We start from the raw sequence: 16199 nt of genomic DNA on the forward strand, positions 1-16199 counted from the left end.
CTGCTTGCGTATTAATATAGAGATTTTAAATCTAGTTCATTTAAAAAAAGGTATAGAAAAACAAAAAAACAAATAGGTACTTACTTTGCCATTGTCTATGAAAATGTGGAAAAAATCTAGCCATCTTGTTTTATATAGATCTTAGTAGGCATGGTAAAATAACCCAATCGTTTTAAGTTCTAAGTACAAAATTTGAATAGTAAACAACTAATCCAATATAGAATGTCAGGAGGATAACCTTTTAAGATACCTGAAGTTTTAGACCTTAACTGAAAATTATTACTAAAGTATTTATCTAAACACTTGTAGTTTTGTGATTTTGATATGTATTATATTGTAAATATGTACAGGTAGTCCCTGCAATGTGCAATAGATGTGGCAAAGTGCTGCGTACAGCGAAACCGTATAAAGTCGGGACTTGGGCAAGCAAGTTGGGTTTTGCTTTTGGGGGATTGTTTGAGGTTTTTGCCCAAGCTATCTTGACATCTAGAACCATTAGTACGACCGATTCATATAATAATGCCAAATTTATTTGGGAAACCCCTTTATCTTAGGACCACACATCTAAGGAGATATTTGGCCGCACCAACAAAGCCATATCTCTTTATCTTATGCATCTTTCCCTGTCTCAAACAAATCTCCTACCTGCTCTATATCTCCCTTCATCTGTTTCCACCAATTTTGTCATAGCCTTCCTCTTGGTCTTATTCCTTCATCGTTCCTCATTGCTACATGTTTAATATTACCTCTTCTCCTCTTCTTCAAACATGCCCAGCCCATCTAATCCTTCTTCATTTATATTCAGAAACCACATCCTGATCTTTACACAATATTCTTAATTCCCTAAGGTGTCTTTTCCTCCCAACTAATATAAATAATTATGCTTTTAACTTTGTTATTTCAACACTCTAACAAAATTAAAAGCTTATAGGTGTGCAAGTAAAAAAAAAAAACAGTTCAAAACTAAACACGCCTTTATAGTGTCTACAACAGAGACATTGAAATAAAAGTCATAAATGCTTTTAAGGGAAAGTGACACAAACCTCTCAAATTGTAGATAATATGCTGGGGATCAACCTGTTCCCCTCACTCAAAGTCCTAGATATTAACCACTAGGTAATATACCTAACAGATCTTTGTAGGTTGCTTTGGTTATGAAACGTAGGCTACAATATATAAAAAGGTTTAACAAACGAAGATTGTGTATAACAAGGACTACCTGTACAAAGTTTGGGCACTTATTAACCACTAAGCATGTATCTACACTGCATGATTCAGTACACCCAAAGTGAGGGTTAGCAGCTTGGTTTGTGCCAGGAAACGGGGAGACAGATGGCGAGGAGGGGGGGGAGAGGGAAAGAGGGCATCATGGCAGCGCGACCCTGCCCGGCAACTGCAGCCTGGGGTCGACACACAGCGCGACCGGCCTCAAGTTCCAGAGCGAGGACGGCAGCGAGTGCAGCAGCGTTACTAGTGAGAGTGTGCCTGGCGCTCACACGACGTCGCCCCACTCTATGTCCAACCCTGCCTCGAACAACCCGACCCAGGACATACTGCTGGCTGAGGTGAGGCGCAACAAACAGGAGATCGAGCGGCTAAAGGACAAGATGGAAGCTTTTAAGGTATGAAATTTGGGATTCACAAGTCTTGCAATAACTGATATCGTGTTTAATCTATTGTTCTGGTTATTCCGTGGTCTAATGTGGGCTTCTCCATCTTTATCTCCCTCAGTTCCACTTTCTGTACTATTTGCAGTATATTGTAAGTGTTTTTCAAATGTTTTGAAATTGAAATGTGTTTTGAGATGTATTGAAACAAGATGAAGTGTTTGAAATTTCTGACTGTGTGAGTCGGTAGCGCCATGGACTTGCCAAAGGCAGCAATGTTGTGGGTTTGTATCCTGGCCACTACTTTTTATCAGTACACTTCACCCCATCCATATACCATCAATGATTCACCCTTGTACTCTGCTGGCTCACCACTTGCTTTGCTGTTCCACACACAGGTCCGTATCCTATGTGGACATGTAAGTGCAAGGATAAAAGAGGCAGACAACTTTACATAAAACATTACAAATATTATGCCAGCATTTAAATAATCCAAAAAATATATATTTGAGGGAGGGCCTTTGCTCAACCCCTAAAACAGGATGCCTGTCTGTCCCTTCTGACAGAACCTCTTTGCTCATACCCTTGGCCATTCTGGACTTTTTTTGTAAATCTGCTGTCTCAACAACCTTTGAAACGTAGCCCATTGTTCACTTACATCGTAACTGGTAGTTTGTGTAAGTGTGTGACATACGTGTTGCGCAGCAGGCTGTACACAAGGAGGTGACGTACCTGAACAGCGCCCTGGCCGAGGAGAGGTTCCGGAGCGAGAGACTGGAGGAACAGGTCAACGACCTCACAGAACTGCACCAGAACGAAGTGGAGAACCTTAAGACTGCCATCTCCGACATGGAGGAAAAGGTAAATAAACAGCTTCCAACAGTCTAGTGATTAATACAGACTACAGAGTCATTCAAACACCAAGTGATATGTGAACAGATTTGAGTATTAATTTAAAATTTTAGATAAGTTTGGCATTGAAGGGCTTGAAAAGGGAAAAGTTACAATTGTAGTAAATACTTAAAATACTATACTTGAATGTATTGTTCAGTAAATTTATTATGTGTCTGCTATTTTTTCAGTATGTGTCTTTGATGATGATATTTTACTTGATTTCACATATAGTCATCTTACTGTGAAAGTTTGTGTGTTTGTTTGTGTGTGTGTTTGAAGTTCAATCACGCATAAACTTAAATGAAGATCTTAAAACAATAACAGAGAAAAAAAAACAATTAAAAACATTCTGAAAACATATGGAAACATTCTAAACTAGTTTATATAGTGATTTATTTACCTCTTACCACTACTAAGGTTTCGACGTTGGCTGCATCATGATCATGTTGATACTATTGTCGAAATAATGACATTCTGTCGGTTGCTTGGACGTCGTCAAGGGCTACACACAAACACACCCGTGTACATGCACATTGCATACATAAATAAGTGTTTGTGTGTACAGAAATCTTTTGACAATGTCCAAAGCGTTTTTTTTTTTTTTTTTTACCCTTTAAAGGTAGGTGAATTTAAAATTGTCAACAAAGCACACACAACAAGAATGTGTAATTCTTTATTTCCTACTAATATTATGAATGTAAAAGTATCGATGTTTGTGTGTACCTCTGAAGTTCCATCACATGAAATTTACTGGACCGATTGAGCTGACATTTTGCAGAGAGGTACTTGATCGTCTTGCAAAACACATAGACATATTAAAGTTGTGAAAATCCTATAGAGCTATGCCCCACAGGGGTTCAAAGTTTCCATGTTTTTAATGAGTATCTTTTTTAATTTTTTATGCCTAAGGCATTTTTTACGTTTTGAAAGGGTCCAAACCCTGGTCTTGTTACTATCTAACATCGACCTTTTTGTTAGATAGCATCATTAATTCATAGCCCAATGACAAATGGCATCTGGGTCTGGAAACAATCTTGCTTGAATTCGAACGAGCAACCTTCAGATTTGAAGGCAAGCACTACAACCACTCGGCTGCCCAGACAATTTAAATGGTATTAGTATTCATATTTAAATGGAATTAAAGAATTTTGCCAGCTGTTTCAACTAAACAAGTTGGTTCTATGATATTTAATAGCATTAAAAAGTTACAAGGTTTACCAACAGGGTGCAGCACTATTATTATTTTTTTTTCATTTATGACAACAGCTAATTTAAACTAAGCAGCAACAAAAAGCTGTGATACACAATGAGAACTTTCAAAGTAGGAATGCTTACATTTGTGTTTATGTTTTTAATTTAATAAATAATTTGTGATATTTTGCGAATGTTTGCTAATTTACTTTTTTCTATTATTTAGGAGTGATAGAACATTATGGCTATGGTAGATGTGTTATACTATAGCATACCGTAAATTTAAAGAACCAAATTTTCTCAAACCGTGTCCTCCCCATTGCAAACGCAGAGCACGAGTGTAACTGCAATAAGCATTTTATACTTATAAATCATAAATCCTAAATCTTTATTGGTCATTAAATAACAGATGTTCCAATAGACCTCGTTAACAAAAAAAGGTGCCAAAACGGGCCATAGATTCTAGATAGTATAACATGGTCTATAACATGGAATCTTCACTAAACTTAAATATAACAAAGACAACAAGAAAATAAAAGCTAAAATCATTTGAAAAACTCAGCACTATATATATGAAACAAAAGTGAGGTACTTAAACAAAGTGTTTGAAAGACTAGGTAACAGTTGACTAGGGACTAAGTAAGAACTAGATAACAATTTTACCATTACAATTGTGTTCTGCAAAAAATTCATCCAAACTGTAAAAAGGGTGGTCAGCAAGCCAAACCATCAACTTTTGTTTTAGCCGAGTACAAGGAATGTCACTGCAAGGAAAGTACAAGGAAAGTACAAATACAAGGAAGTATTTCACTTGCAAAACAATTTACTATTTTTACTGATATACTTGCAAAACTTTGCTGTACTGTTGTTAGTCTGGTGTAGGGCCTATCCAAAGCAGATCTTCCCCTTGTGTAATATGAGTGAAAATTATTTCTTGAGCTAAAGAAATGTGAATTTTGTTTTACAAAAATAACACACTCTAATATATACAAATTTACAGTTGTCAGGATACCTGTTGCTTTAAAAAGAGGTTTACAATGGTCCCTCAACCCTGAATTGGTCAACAGTCTTACAGCCTTTTTTTGAAGCTTTAAAATTATTAGAATGTGGGTGGAGTTACCCCACAGTAACAGACCATACTTTAACAGACTTTGAAAAAAAGCAAAATATACGCCAACCCCGTATGAAGGGCGGGTACTCTGCTAGTAAAACTATAAAGGTTTTACTATATATAGTTAACTATATAGTTTCATAAGCAGTGAAACTAAATTTTAATGGATTGTCTTGTTGCAGGTCCAATACCAGAGCGAGGAGAGGTTGAGGGACATTCATGAAATGCTGGAGTGTTGCCAAACAAAGGTAATTATAATAAAGTTTAGTATTGGTAACAGGTGAATAAAATTACATTCAAACAAAGGCTTTTGACACCAACCATGATCTGAGTTGGTTAGCCAAAATCTTTAGGTTTACCAATAATACTTGAACAAAATATTAATTATACATTCTCAAATAAATATTAGTAACGATTGTCAGTATAGCAACCATTTTAGAAACAATTACACCTTGCTGTTTATAACCGAGACATATAAAAGATATGAAAGGAAAAAAACCATTCTGAATTTCTATCTAATGCCAATAAGAACGTGATAAAAAGAGTGGCCTCAGACCAGGAAATCCGGAAATATTTTAGAAGAGAGGGATTCGGAAAGACAATTTTAGAAAGGTTTAAATCCCAGGAATGTACTTTATTTGCTTGGGTAAAAACACTCAAAACTCTGTTAACACAATAAAAATGTGATTGTTAATAAAAAACATCATTAACATCTCCTGCTGTTACTGCAAAACTATGAACATTGTCTGCGGTCAAGTCAAAATCATGTATATCCCATACGGTCACAGTAAAATCGAGGACATCTTTCGCCGTTACGGCAAATTATAAACATCTTCTGCGGGCTTAACGATGCCATCGGCTCCTACGATTGTGGAAAAACTGTGAATATCATCTGTGATGTTGACAAAATCGTTTATTTTTATCGGGCATCTTCTCAAATGCTTTCTGTGATCGCGGAAACATACACTCGGGTATGACTTAACCCAAGTTTGGCCCGATAATCATTTTATGCCCAAAATGATCCATTAGGCTAACTATTGGCCTGACCCGAAGATATCAAGGACCTACAGGCCCTTAGTATAAAGGTACTCTTGACGACCAGAAATTTCATCTCTTGTTGTGGTGTTTCCGGACCAATTATTTGACAATAAATAAAAAAGTGGGTTGTCGCCTTGTAATCCAGGTGTCCTACTGGATTATGCACATTTCTGCGTGAACGTCATCTTCAGGTCCACGGGATAAAAACTAATGACTGGGAATCACAACTGGGACAAATTTTGGTGCCGGGAAAAATGTGAGGATTTATTTCTAGGAAATTTATATTTGTAGCCACTTGTAAAGGAAGAATTATAATTGTCCTTTGCACTTGTGGATTTTGCAGTAGAATTCTTACCATGGGACATTAAGTGTCAACCTTGTTGTTAACTGTTACTAGATCTCCAAGATGGAACATCAGCAAGCCCAGCACCAGCAATATCTTACTCTGGAGGGACTGGACAACTCTAGTGCACGAGCTCTGGTAGTCAAGTGTATAAATGTGTTGCTTACCGTGCTACAAGTGATCCTATTGCTGGTAGCTACAGCTGCTGGTATCCTGATGCCCTTTCTTCGTACTAGGTAATGTGGATAGATCGGTCAATTAAAACAATCTAATCATACACTTTCAAATATATCTAGCTACGTTTTTAATGTTATAAATTACTTCTGCCATATTAAATCTTAAAAAAGCCAAATGGCTTTGGAGTTTTTTAAGGAATATAGTTTAGCTAGCTTACCTGAGGAAAATAGAGTCAAGAAGCTAATAAGTAAACAGTTGAAGAACCCATTGCTCTTAGACCTACACTCTAAGGTCTACCGCCCTTGAGAGACTTTATGTCAATTATTATTGCCAACCACAAAAACAAAATAACCCATTTATAATCCAGTGTAATGTTTATTACCGTATTATAAACATTGTATACCAATTCGTTTTTTTGACGGATATATACGTCTTTAGCCCAGGAAAGAAATTTCTCGGTACAGATATATCAGTTTTCAGCCCGGAAAGTAAACAAAGATTGACAGATATATCCATCCATAGCCCTGGAAGGGTTGAAGAAAAAGTTAGTTTGGACAAAAAGTCTCTCGTGTGCGGTAGGCCTATTTAAGTCCTACATCAGTGTTATATTTTGTGTTCTTTTATGTGTTTGTATTAGCCCCTGGGCTCTAATTTTCTCAGGTGAGCTAGCATTCCTTTTCAAAAATGTCTTCTACAATATTTAAATAAATAATATATAGGATAGAGAGTACTCACCTGATAAAAGGTTGCAGACGAGTCAAAGAACACATCCTATATATTTATTTAATCCAAGCTAAATGTTTTTGTTTTTTTTTTTGTAAAAACATATTCTGCAATATTTAGTGTGTTTCTCATTTTTCAGTGTCAGTAAAGACAAAGACCATATAGTTATAGTTACCACTCCTGATTAGTTACAAGTTTTCAAACCTTTCAGGGTGGTAGATTCTCTTCAGAATAAATGTTAAAAATCCAAAACATTCAGTTGGTTGGTAGAACAATACTTTTGGTTTTAATTCTGCTCAATACTCAAGGAAAAGTGTTAATAGTATTTTGGAACAAAAACAAAAATTGCGGTAGTCTTCTACTCTTTAGTACCCGGCACTTTGCTCCTTAAGTCCCTGCTTAGTTTTCTCAACATACTAATGTATTAGTTCTTACATCTACTGTGTTTAATCAATGGTAATGCTCGCGGTTTTTGGCTGAAAGAACTGTGATTTTAGGTCCATAGCATGTTGCAAAGCTGTGAAAAGCTACTGATTTGCTATATTTTCTCAGTGTCTTGTTTCTGTTCCCAGGTTAAGGTGTTTGACGACGGTGGGTTTGCTAGTTGTGGCTGTAGTGGTGATGAAACAGTGGCCTGAACTCATGGACATTACCAAGTAAGACAATCAAACCACTTACTTACCTTTTACATCTACATACAACTGATTGCGCTACCTCCTGTGCTATTTGTTAACATAAGTGTTAAATTACTTTAAAAATAATAAATTTATTTTTGTGTAAGCATTAAGCAGTTTGTATTTTGAGATGAGCCTAGCCTTAAAGGTCATGAGATTGAGCAACAATCTTGAGCTGTGCTTTTGCCATTGCGTAACTATCGCTATTACAAAGCGTGAGTGTGACGATTGCACGATGAAAAAACACTCACATTCCCATGATCACTCGGGCTGACAATGTTTCCGTTAACGCAGGACTTAATTCCTTGTTTCATCATCCTTTTATATAATTGTAAATATTATTTATCTCTATTTAACTCTGATTATAAAATTAATTTGCTCTTTGAATAGAAGATTTGTGGCGGATTAACTATGTCATTAGCCTATATAACAAAACTGAAAAAGCTCGAGGCTTGATTGAAATCTCAAGCTTGCACACTTTTATTTCAAATTTAAAAAATCAAATTACTAGAAAATACTTTTTTAAATGTAAGTAATTAAAATATAGTTCTGCCTGCACTGCACATCGTGTGGCATCGTAAAGCTTTTGGTGATTTTTTCGTATCATAGCTTAGTAGAGCCATAAAAAGTCAATGTCTGATTATCTGTTAATGACACTTATGATGGCAATTCACGCTGCCTTCTTTGAGAAAACTAGATCATCGACCAATGTCAATAATTTCCTGTATTCACTCATGGTTTTACATATAGGGAATAAGCCATTACCATAGTTCTCATGGTAAGACCTGAACCCTGGATCCGATTTTGATGAAATTTGGTACAAACGTGTAAACCTACATTTATTCGAACGAGTTCGCGAACCAGCATGATCGGACTATAACGAAGGTTTATGGAGGGTTTTATGGAGTAAAAATAGGTTTTTCCCATTTGACCCTGAAAACACAAAATTGCACAATTTCTTTCCAAACCATTTTGTAGAGCTTAAAACAAAATTGTGTATATTGAAGCGTTACTATGCACCTAATGGTTACGGAGAAAATTCCAAAAAATTGTAAATTTAAAATTCCCATGTTATTCTTATGGAGAATAAGTCAACTGTTGTAGTTTGCTTGTTTATAGGGGTGTGCGATGCATCGAAAATGCATCGAAATTTCGATTCGATTCGATTCGATGCATCGAATCACGATTCGATTCAGCATGCATCGAAATCACGATGCATCGATTTGGCCTCGATGCATCGAAAAAGACCGATGCATCGGTTAGCTCCCGATGCAACGATTACGTCCCGATGCATATTTAAAACTAATTCAGGACTCCAAAATGAGTTTTAGATAGGGAAGTGTCAATTATCGCTACCACCGATACTCGGACATTGCCGATACTAGGAATATCGGTATCAAGAATCGATTGCCAAACATCGATTTCGCCCGATTCCGCCGATACCGACAGCCGACAGGGATGGATAGATATTTTATTTTAACATTTATTTATTTGATATCTATTAGTTTTGTAATCACGATAACAACTTTAGTAACCAACTTAGCACACTATTTAGTGCAAAACAGCTAAAGTTTATTTTCAGCTGTTCTCTCTGCAGGCAGATGATATTGCACAACACAATACAATCTACATTTCAAGATGTCAGACAGTCAGAATTCAGTCTCAGACAACCGGCGCGCGAGTGTCCTCAACACGAAATTATACTAAAAAATGTCTGTATCAATAAGTCAGATCTTTAAATGTATTATTTTTATTTTTAGAACAAAATAAATAACCTAAACTTGTCTAAATGTTCAGTTTCATCCCTGCATTACGCATCATTAGAAAAATTCGATTCAATTACAACATCGAAGTCAGGGGGTTAGGCTTGCACTTGCCTATTGCACCAAAAAGTAGATCCATATTATATCTGTACTATCTACCTAGTTTAAGAGTTTAAGTGAAGTTTTAAGTGCTACTATAACATAAGTTTTGATTGAAAAACAAAACACCATACGCATAGTCCATGTCGATTTTGTAATATTATAATGAATGGTAAATGTTGACCATCTAAGATAAATCAAAGTATGTAACAAGAGTTCTCATTGGTCGAGAGGCCAAGCTGCACTGTCATGTCAGCCAATCGACGTTCGTGTTTCAATGGAGCAAGTGACGATTGCTAAGATACATTGATAAATATCAAGAACCGTTATGTAGGACGTGTTTGTTTGTAAAGAGTATAAAATTAGGTTAAAGTTTAAAACGGTGTGATTTTCTTTTGTCTTACAAAGACCTAGATTTGACAATAAGGTTATAAACGAGTATTGTCGCGTCGTTGTTCCTTGTTTGTTTACTTTTTCAGATTCCCTATCAAACGCCCCTATCTGCTATCTCTCTCTCCCCCCCTCTCTCTCTAACGATGTACTGATTAAACAGATTGTGGTTGACGACTTTTCTACTTAAGATCCCCTGTGGTTATTTTAGTTCAATCCATCCCATAACCTTTCTATCGTTTATCAAAATAATTAATTAATCTGTTTTGTATTTTATTTACTTTAAACCAACCCCTATTTACCATCTGTATTTTATAGAATAAAATGTTTGTTTATAAATTTTGACTGGCCACACAATTTTGTACCTATTTTATTTTGTATAAAGTAACAGATACTTTGATGATTATATCAGTTTATATATATATCAATAAGTGCTGCGTGCTGTAATGAATGCTTTTTATTATCAAAATAAGTAATCAATTATGAATTTTTGATAATACATGGGTCATTGAATAGGTACCATAATGTCATGTAGTTTCCTATTTGTAACTTGCAAATAATAATAATTGATAGTTAATTCTGGAAAATGAAAAATAGTTAACGCATTCATAAACCTGTTGTCAAAACAGCAACGCAGGTGTAAGGGTTTATTGTTTCAGAGGCTAGGGTGTTTCAAGGACAAAGTGTTAGGCCTCCCGGCTTAGGGGGGAGGGGTGGTGGTTAGAGGGGGAGGAAACTGGTTTTGGCTATTTATTGATTAGTTCACCGACCCTTCTAGACAACAAAATTGAGTGACAGTGACAGTGTTAAATCACCGTGTTCTGTATTTAATTTGTTGTTTACTTTGTTTGTTATTCTATTAATTTTAGTGTTTTGTTCTATTTCCTCCTGGTCCCTTGCAAATTGTATTATCAATGCTAAATAATTGTGGTCAATTCAAATTATATTTTTGATTATTCAAATCTCCTACACAAAAAGACAAAAGTCAAACCAGGCAAGGAAAAAACCTGCTATTGTAATCCCCGTACCCAGCCATTTGGGAAGTGGTGAAAGTCTAGTCTAAATATAGCTCAAAGGTCTCACCCTTCCCTTCCCCTACTCAATGTTACTATTCCGTTCATTTCAAGGTCATTGCACAACGCCTGCCTCCCGTCTATTGTTTTGCCTTTATAGTGTTTCTATTCTGACTTTTATAAACATAAATTTATTGCTTACGTAGTTCAGTAGTGAAATTTTCTATTGTGAAACAGTAGGCCTACTTTAAAACAAAATCACTACCGGTCATGTCATTCTATTCTGTGTCAAGTCAGTATACCATTGCCATTGCCAGTCAGTCGCCGGCGGCTGCTTTGAGTTGACCTATTCTGTCGTGACAGCTATAAAAATAGGTTAGGACAACTACCTCTTGCTTATTTCTATATTGTACTTTACTCAAACTCAAAATCTCGAATACTCGTCCATTTTGTGTTAATAGTATAAATAAAATTGGATCCATTAAAACCGGATCCAGCCCAAGATCCGATTTTTTGTGGATACGATCGGGCGTCGGTTCTAGCTCAGATCCGGCGGATCCGGTAGTCCGATATCCGGATCCGACCATCACTAAAATAGACAGTAAACACTGATAATCAACTTTTTTGGTTCGTGCTGATTTAAGAATGAACCAGAAGTATTGAAAGCCAACAAATATAAATGTGAAAACTAAGTAACAATACTACCGTACGTCATAAAATAAACTCTATTTTATTTAATGCAGGTCAATAATAATAAACTTAACGATTGCTTTATTGATATATAGGCTTATTCTAATTGTTAGTGAAGGGTGAATTTCCTTAGGCCAACCATAAAATTAGCAGTGTCCATTAATGAGGTTAGGTCAGCAACTATCCTCTTGTTCATAATTTTATTTAGTACATTTTTTACTTTAACTTTTTTTAAGGTAAAGGATCCATTACAGAAACACATGTTGTATTTAATTTTTGAAGAAAATCATGCCGTGCTGCATCGAATTGAATCGCATCGATTCGAATCGAAATTCTTTGAATCGCATCGATGCATCGAATCGAAAAAAATATGCTGCATCGCACACCCCTACTTGTTTATGAACATATTTTGGTCAAATTTGGAAAATACATTAATTTATTACTAAACTAAAGTATTAACATTTTACAACAAAAAACACTTTTTTACCCTCCCTGTTGCAGCAAACCTAAGTACTCGTTAAACTAATTATATTTTAATAGTGAATAAATGTGATATTTTTAAGGAGACATTTTAGTGTAAATCCAATCAGGCAAATGGAAATTCACTAAGTCATCAGGTTTGCTGCGGTGCGGGTATTTTAGAATTCCTTTGGATTTTTAAACCTGGTTTAATGTTAAAATTTGTAAATAAAATAATGTTCAAAAATCCAGTGCTGCGTGATTCCGCATTTATAATACTAGCTGAGGACTGTATTTCTAGGTTCATATCTTGTTGTATAGAATGAGTAAAATTACTGGTGTTCTATTAATTTGGTAAGAAAATGTTATTATTTAGCAAAAAGAGGGGGTGAATTAACTTTGCCCCTCTTCTGGTTTGTATTCTGATTTGATTTTCTTCATTAGTCTTCTTTGAACTCTGGATTTAGATAATGCTTCTTCTTATGTTCTCCTTCTTGGTTTGTTTTACAACGTTGAGTTATGTTTGTTGATTTATCAACTCCGACCGTGTTACAAGGGTTGATTGCTGATTGTTGATTACAGATTGGTTGTTGCAGCCAGGTTGACCGTGAGTGAACACTGGACGTCGTCCACTCCCTGGGTCTCGTAGCCTCAACACCAGTCCTCGGTGCAGACTGACTTTGCAATTTGACATTACTAATCGTACTGTGTTCTTTTTAGAATAAAAATCGGCTAATGAAAAAAATTTTTAATCGATTGTTACGTAGGTAATTTGTTCCAAATTTCTTTTTAAAAGTAAAGTGTTTTACATAATGAATGTTTTATGTAAATACAAATTTGTGAGTTGTAGAGTTGTATATCGCAGATAGGTTTCAGCTGCATCTTTGGTTTACAAGGTCGTGGGGATTCCAGTAGCTACGAGACGTCGCACAGTTTTTGTGATGGCCCTTGGCATAGACTGATCGTTTTGTCTGTTTTGTATATTTTATTACTGTAATCAATTAAGAAGCAATGTGATACACCGTTTGTATAGTAGATCCAACTGCTCTCTAAGTATTGTCAATTAAAGACAGAATGTACTTAACAGCTAAGGTTGTTTTCTGTTTTACACTCTCGTTCTACCAGATCGCTTGTGGATTAGTTTACAACACCAAAGTTCGCCACGAACACTAGCAGTTATGATGCTTTCCACTGAATTTATTTTTAAGTTTGCAAAATTGTGATAAAGTTTGTTATATTTATTTTGATGTTATTGTCTATTCACACGGAGGATTGTTTGGGACTAAATGTAGCACATTTCGTCTCTAGTCTGATAACTAAGGTTTTAATATGGATTGTGTATATATTTCATCAACATAAAAGTTTAAGCGACCAATAAATTTATTCTTATACATTATAGTGAAATTAGCTGTGGATTTTAAATTAGATTTAAAGTGAATCTTTGTAGTTCAGAAAAGGATCTGAAGTCTCGTGATTTTATAACTTTTTGTACTGTTTTTTAAAATTTATTATTATTTGTAAGTAATTTTTTTAATGTTCAGAGATTTTTTCCAAAGCATTATCTTTTCTGTGGCCAACCCTAAGTTTTTAGACTTACAATTTTTACTGCGATGTTATTCTCTAGAAGTTAAATTGTATTCATTCTGTTATTTGTATTAAAATTATATGCATTAAATAAATGAAGGAATTGAAATACCTACAACATATTATCTTTTATTTGTTAAGAGGCTGTATCTTCTAAACTACAAGGGTATTTTTATATAAATATAAATATTAATTTATAATAATTTGAACAAATAATAAATAATTTTCTATATTATAATCGCATGCCATTTTAAAATCTTGTTTGTAATAATTACAAATGATGCTTATTTTCAGGTTTTTAAGCAAAATCATGTTTCTGTACCTAATTTAATTTAATTTGCATTTTATTTAGGATATTTTGTTGTTTTGAAAGTTAAGTAGACTAGCCTATATATTTATATTTAATTTTTGTTGTTTGTTTTCATTACATTTGATGCACTTTTTCTAACAATGTTCCTTCAACTGTAATATTGCATGTATATGTGTTTTTACGATATAAAAATGTCATAATTAACAATTCAATTGCTTAATTTTTTTTTTTTTTTTTCTAACCACACCAAAAAAACGCACAAGACTTGCAAGTTTCGTTAGATATAATTAAAAACAAATTAAATTTCAATAAGCATATTATTCTTTTTTTTTCAATAAATGTTATTGAGTTTTGTTTCAGGAAATTATTTAGTTTACCTTAATTGATGCAATCTAACCATGCTTCAGTGTTTCAAGATCTTTAATATTACCCCAAAACCAAATATTTAACAAATCCGTCCAGTGACTAAAAGAAATTAACCAACTTGGTCACATATAATTTTTTTATCAATTGCTAGGTAAACAAAACCAAGCGAATGAGTAAACCTTTTTTCTTTTAGCAAATTTCCCATATAGGGAATAAGCTATTTTTAACTAGGTACACTTTTTAGGACATGGTATTTTTATAATTGCTTTTAAGTTGTAAAATTTGTATTTACTATCCGTTAAAAAAAGCTTTTAAAATATTTATACTGATGTTTCAAAACAAAGAAAGAAAGAAACTTGCACACATCACAATTTGAAATGTTTTGTCCTAATTATTTGTGATAAGACCTTTGACTATGTTTTACAGTTAGACCTTTACAACTTATTTATAAATTATTTACCATGGAGTAGACATTCTACTATAATGTCCATATTTGTCTCTTCAAAAGAGTGTGGAGCTGTACTAAACAATTTTTGTTTATAAAGTAACATTTATTAATGCCAAACCAGAGGCCAAGTTGTTATTAATTGTAGCATCTTGTATGTCCTCATCAACCATGATAAAACTGGAGAAGAAAATGAAACTTCAATAGTAACACTATAGGGGAGCAAGCTGGTCTAGTTGTAGAGCATGGGACTTTGCTCCCTGGGTTCAAATGTTGCCGATCCCCCAGACCTAGTCATAAGTAATGTGAAAAACGATCCCAGACCTGAGCCTAGTTTCCTAGGACAAAAACAAAATGGAAGACTCATTCAAATACATTTTCTTGATTAGAGTATACAAATGTACTACAGCTGGTCTATATTCCGTAGAGGATGTCTACTTCAGTATTAGACAATGATACCTCTTTAAACCCTCAGTGAGAAAAAAACTTGTAAAAGGTGCATCTTAAGTTTGCAATGCTTTAGTCATTGCAACTGAATTATTCCATTATGTTGAACAAGACCCATGCATCACTTGTATATTATGTTATCTGTATAAGTATTATCAATATAACTTATAAAGTTTATATTTTTTAATGGTTTTCAAGGTTCAAACCTGTAACTGTATAGAGAAATTGCCGACCATGTATATGAAAGCTTGTTAGGCATAGTTGAATGTTATGTATGAGTTTTAAAGTGATAAAAATCCACCTTTTGTACATATTGTGTATATAATCGGTATTTTGTTGAATTTGTAGTAAAATAGTGGAGGTATAATGGTTCAGTCCCGGTTCTTTGATGGTTGCAGCATACAAGCCTATTTCTAGTTGACGACTTTTCTGTTTATGCTCATTAAATTGTGTCAATCATTGGCAGTTTTAAGTCGGGTAATAGCCATACTGTGGACTACTCGGCGTGCAAATCCGGTCGTTCTTATTTTGTATGGGTTTAGTAGATGACTAAAGGTGTATAATTTTCCCACTGGTCTTTGTACCTTTGTAAACGAACCACGGCTCTAAAAGCCACAGGATTAAAATTTACTTTTAAACATTCTAAAACCCTTTGTTGTTGCTGCAACCTCATTGGACAGTAATCCAAATTGTATATAACATTTGTGTATAGAACTTTGTACTTGGTACTTTAGGCCTAATTTCACACTGGGAATTAAAGTTTTACTCCGTACACGATAAACTTTTTATATTCAGTGTGTGAAGTACTTGTATGTTTTATAAATTCTTTCATATATTTATTGCTATTATTTTATGAGTATTTTTATACATGAAAT

General features: G+C 34.5%; 1 protein-coding gene across 10 annotated transcripts in view; it reads left to right on the plus strand.

The window, feature by feature from the left end:
* The window catches only part of LOC128990818 (transmembrane and coiled-coil domains protein 2), a 49824-nt gene extending 36561 nt beyond the window's left edge, over positions 1–13263 (plus strand). For 6 of the 10 annotated variants that reach the window (XM_054413408.1, XM_054413416.1, XM_054413409.1 and 3 more), the window contains 6 exons: positions 1303–1622; positions 2313–2468; positions 4986–5051; positions 6239–6420; positions 7657–7740; positions 12755–13263. In XM_054413408.1, the coding sequence (XP_054269383.1) occupies positions 1303–1622; positions 2313–2468; positions 4986–5051; positions 6239–6420; positions 7657–7740; positions 12755–12821 (875 nt within the window). In that variant the 3' untranslated portion in view covers positions 12822–13263. The remainder of the gene's footprint in view (positions 1–1302; positions 1623–2312; positions 2469–4985; positions 5052–6238; positions 6421–7656; positions 7741–12754) is intronic. The other 4 variants (XM_054413415.1, XM_054413418.1, XM_054413417.1 and 1 more) reach the window with 3 other exon arrangements.
* Positions 13264–16199: the final 2936 nt, after the last annotated feature.

This window comes from Macrosteles quadrilineatus, unplaced genomic scaffold, assembly GCF_028750875.1.
Source record: "Macrosteles quadrilineatus isolate MER2022 unplaced genomic scaffold, UCM_ALF_1.0 Scaffold_3__2_contigs__length_128488019, whole genome shotgun sequence".
Taxonomy (NCBI): domain Eukaryota; kingdom Metazoa; phylum Arthropoda; class Insecta; order Hemiptera; family Cicadellidae; genus Macrosteles; species Macrosteles quadrilineatus.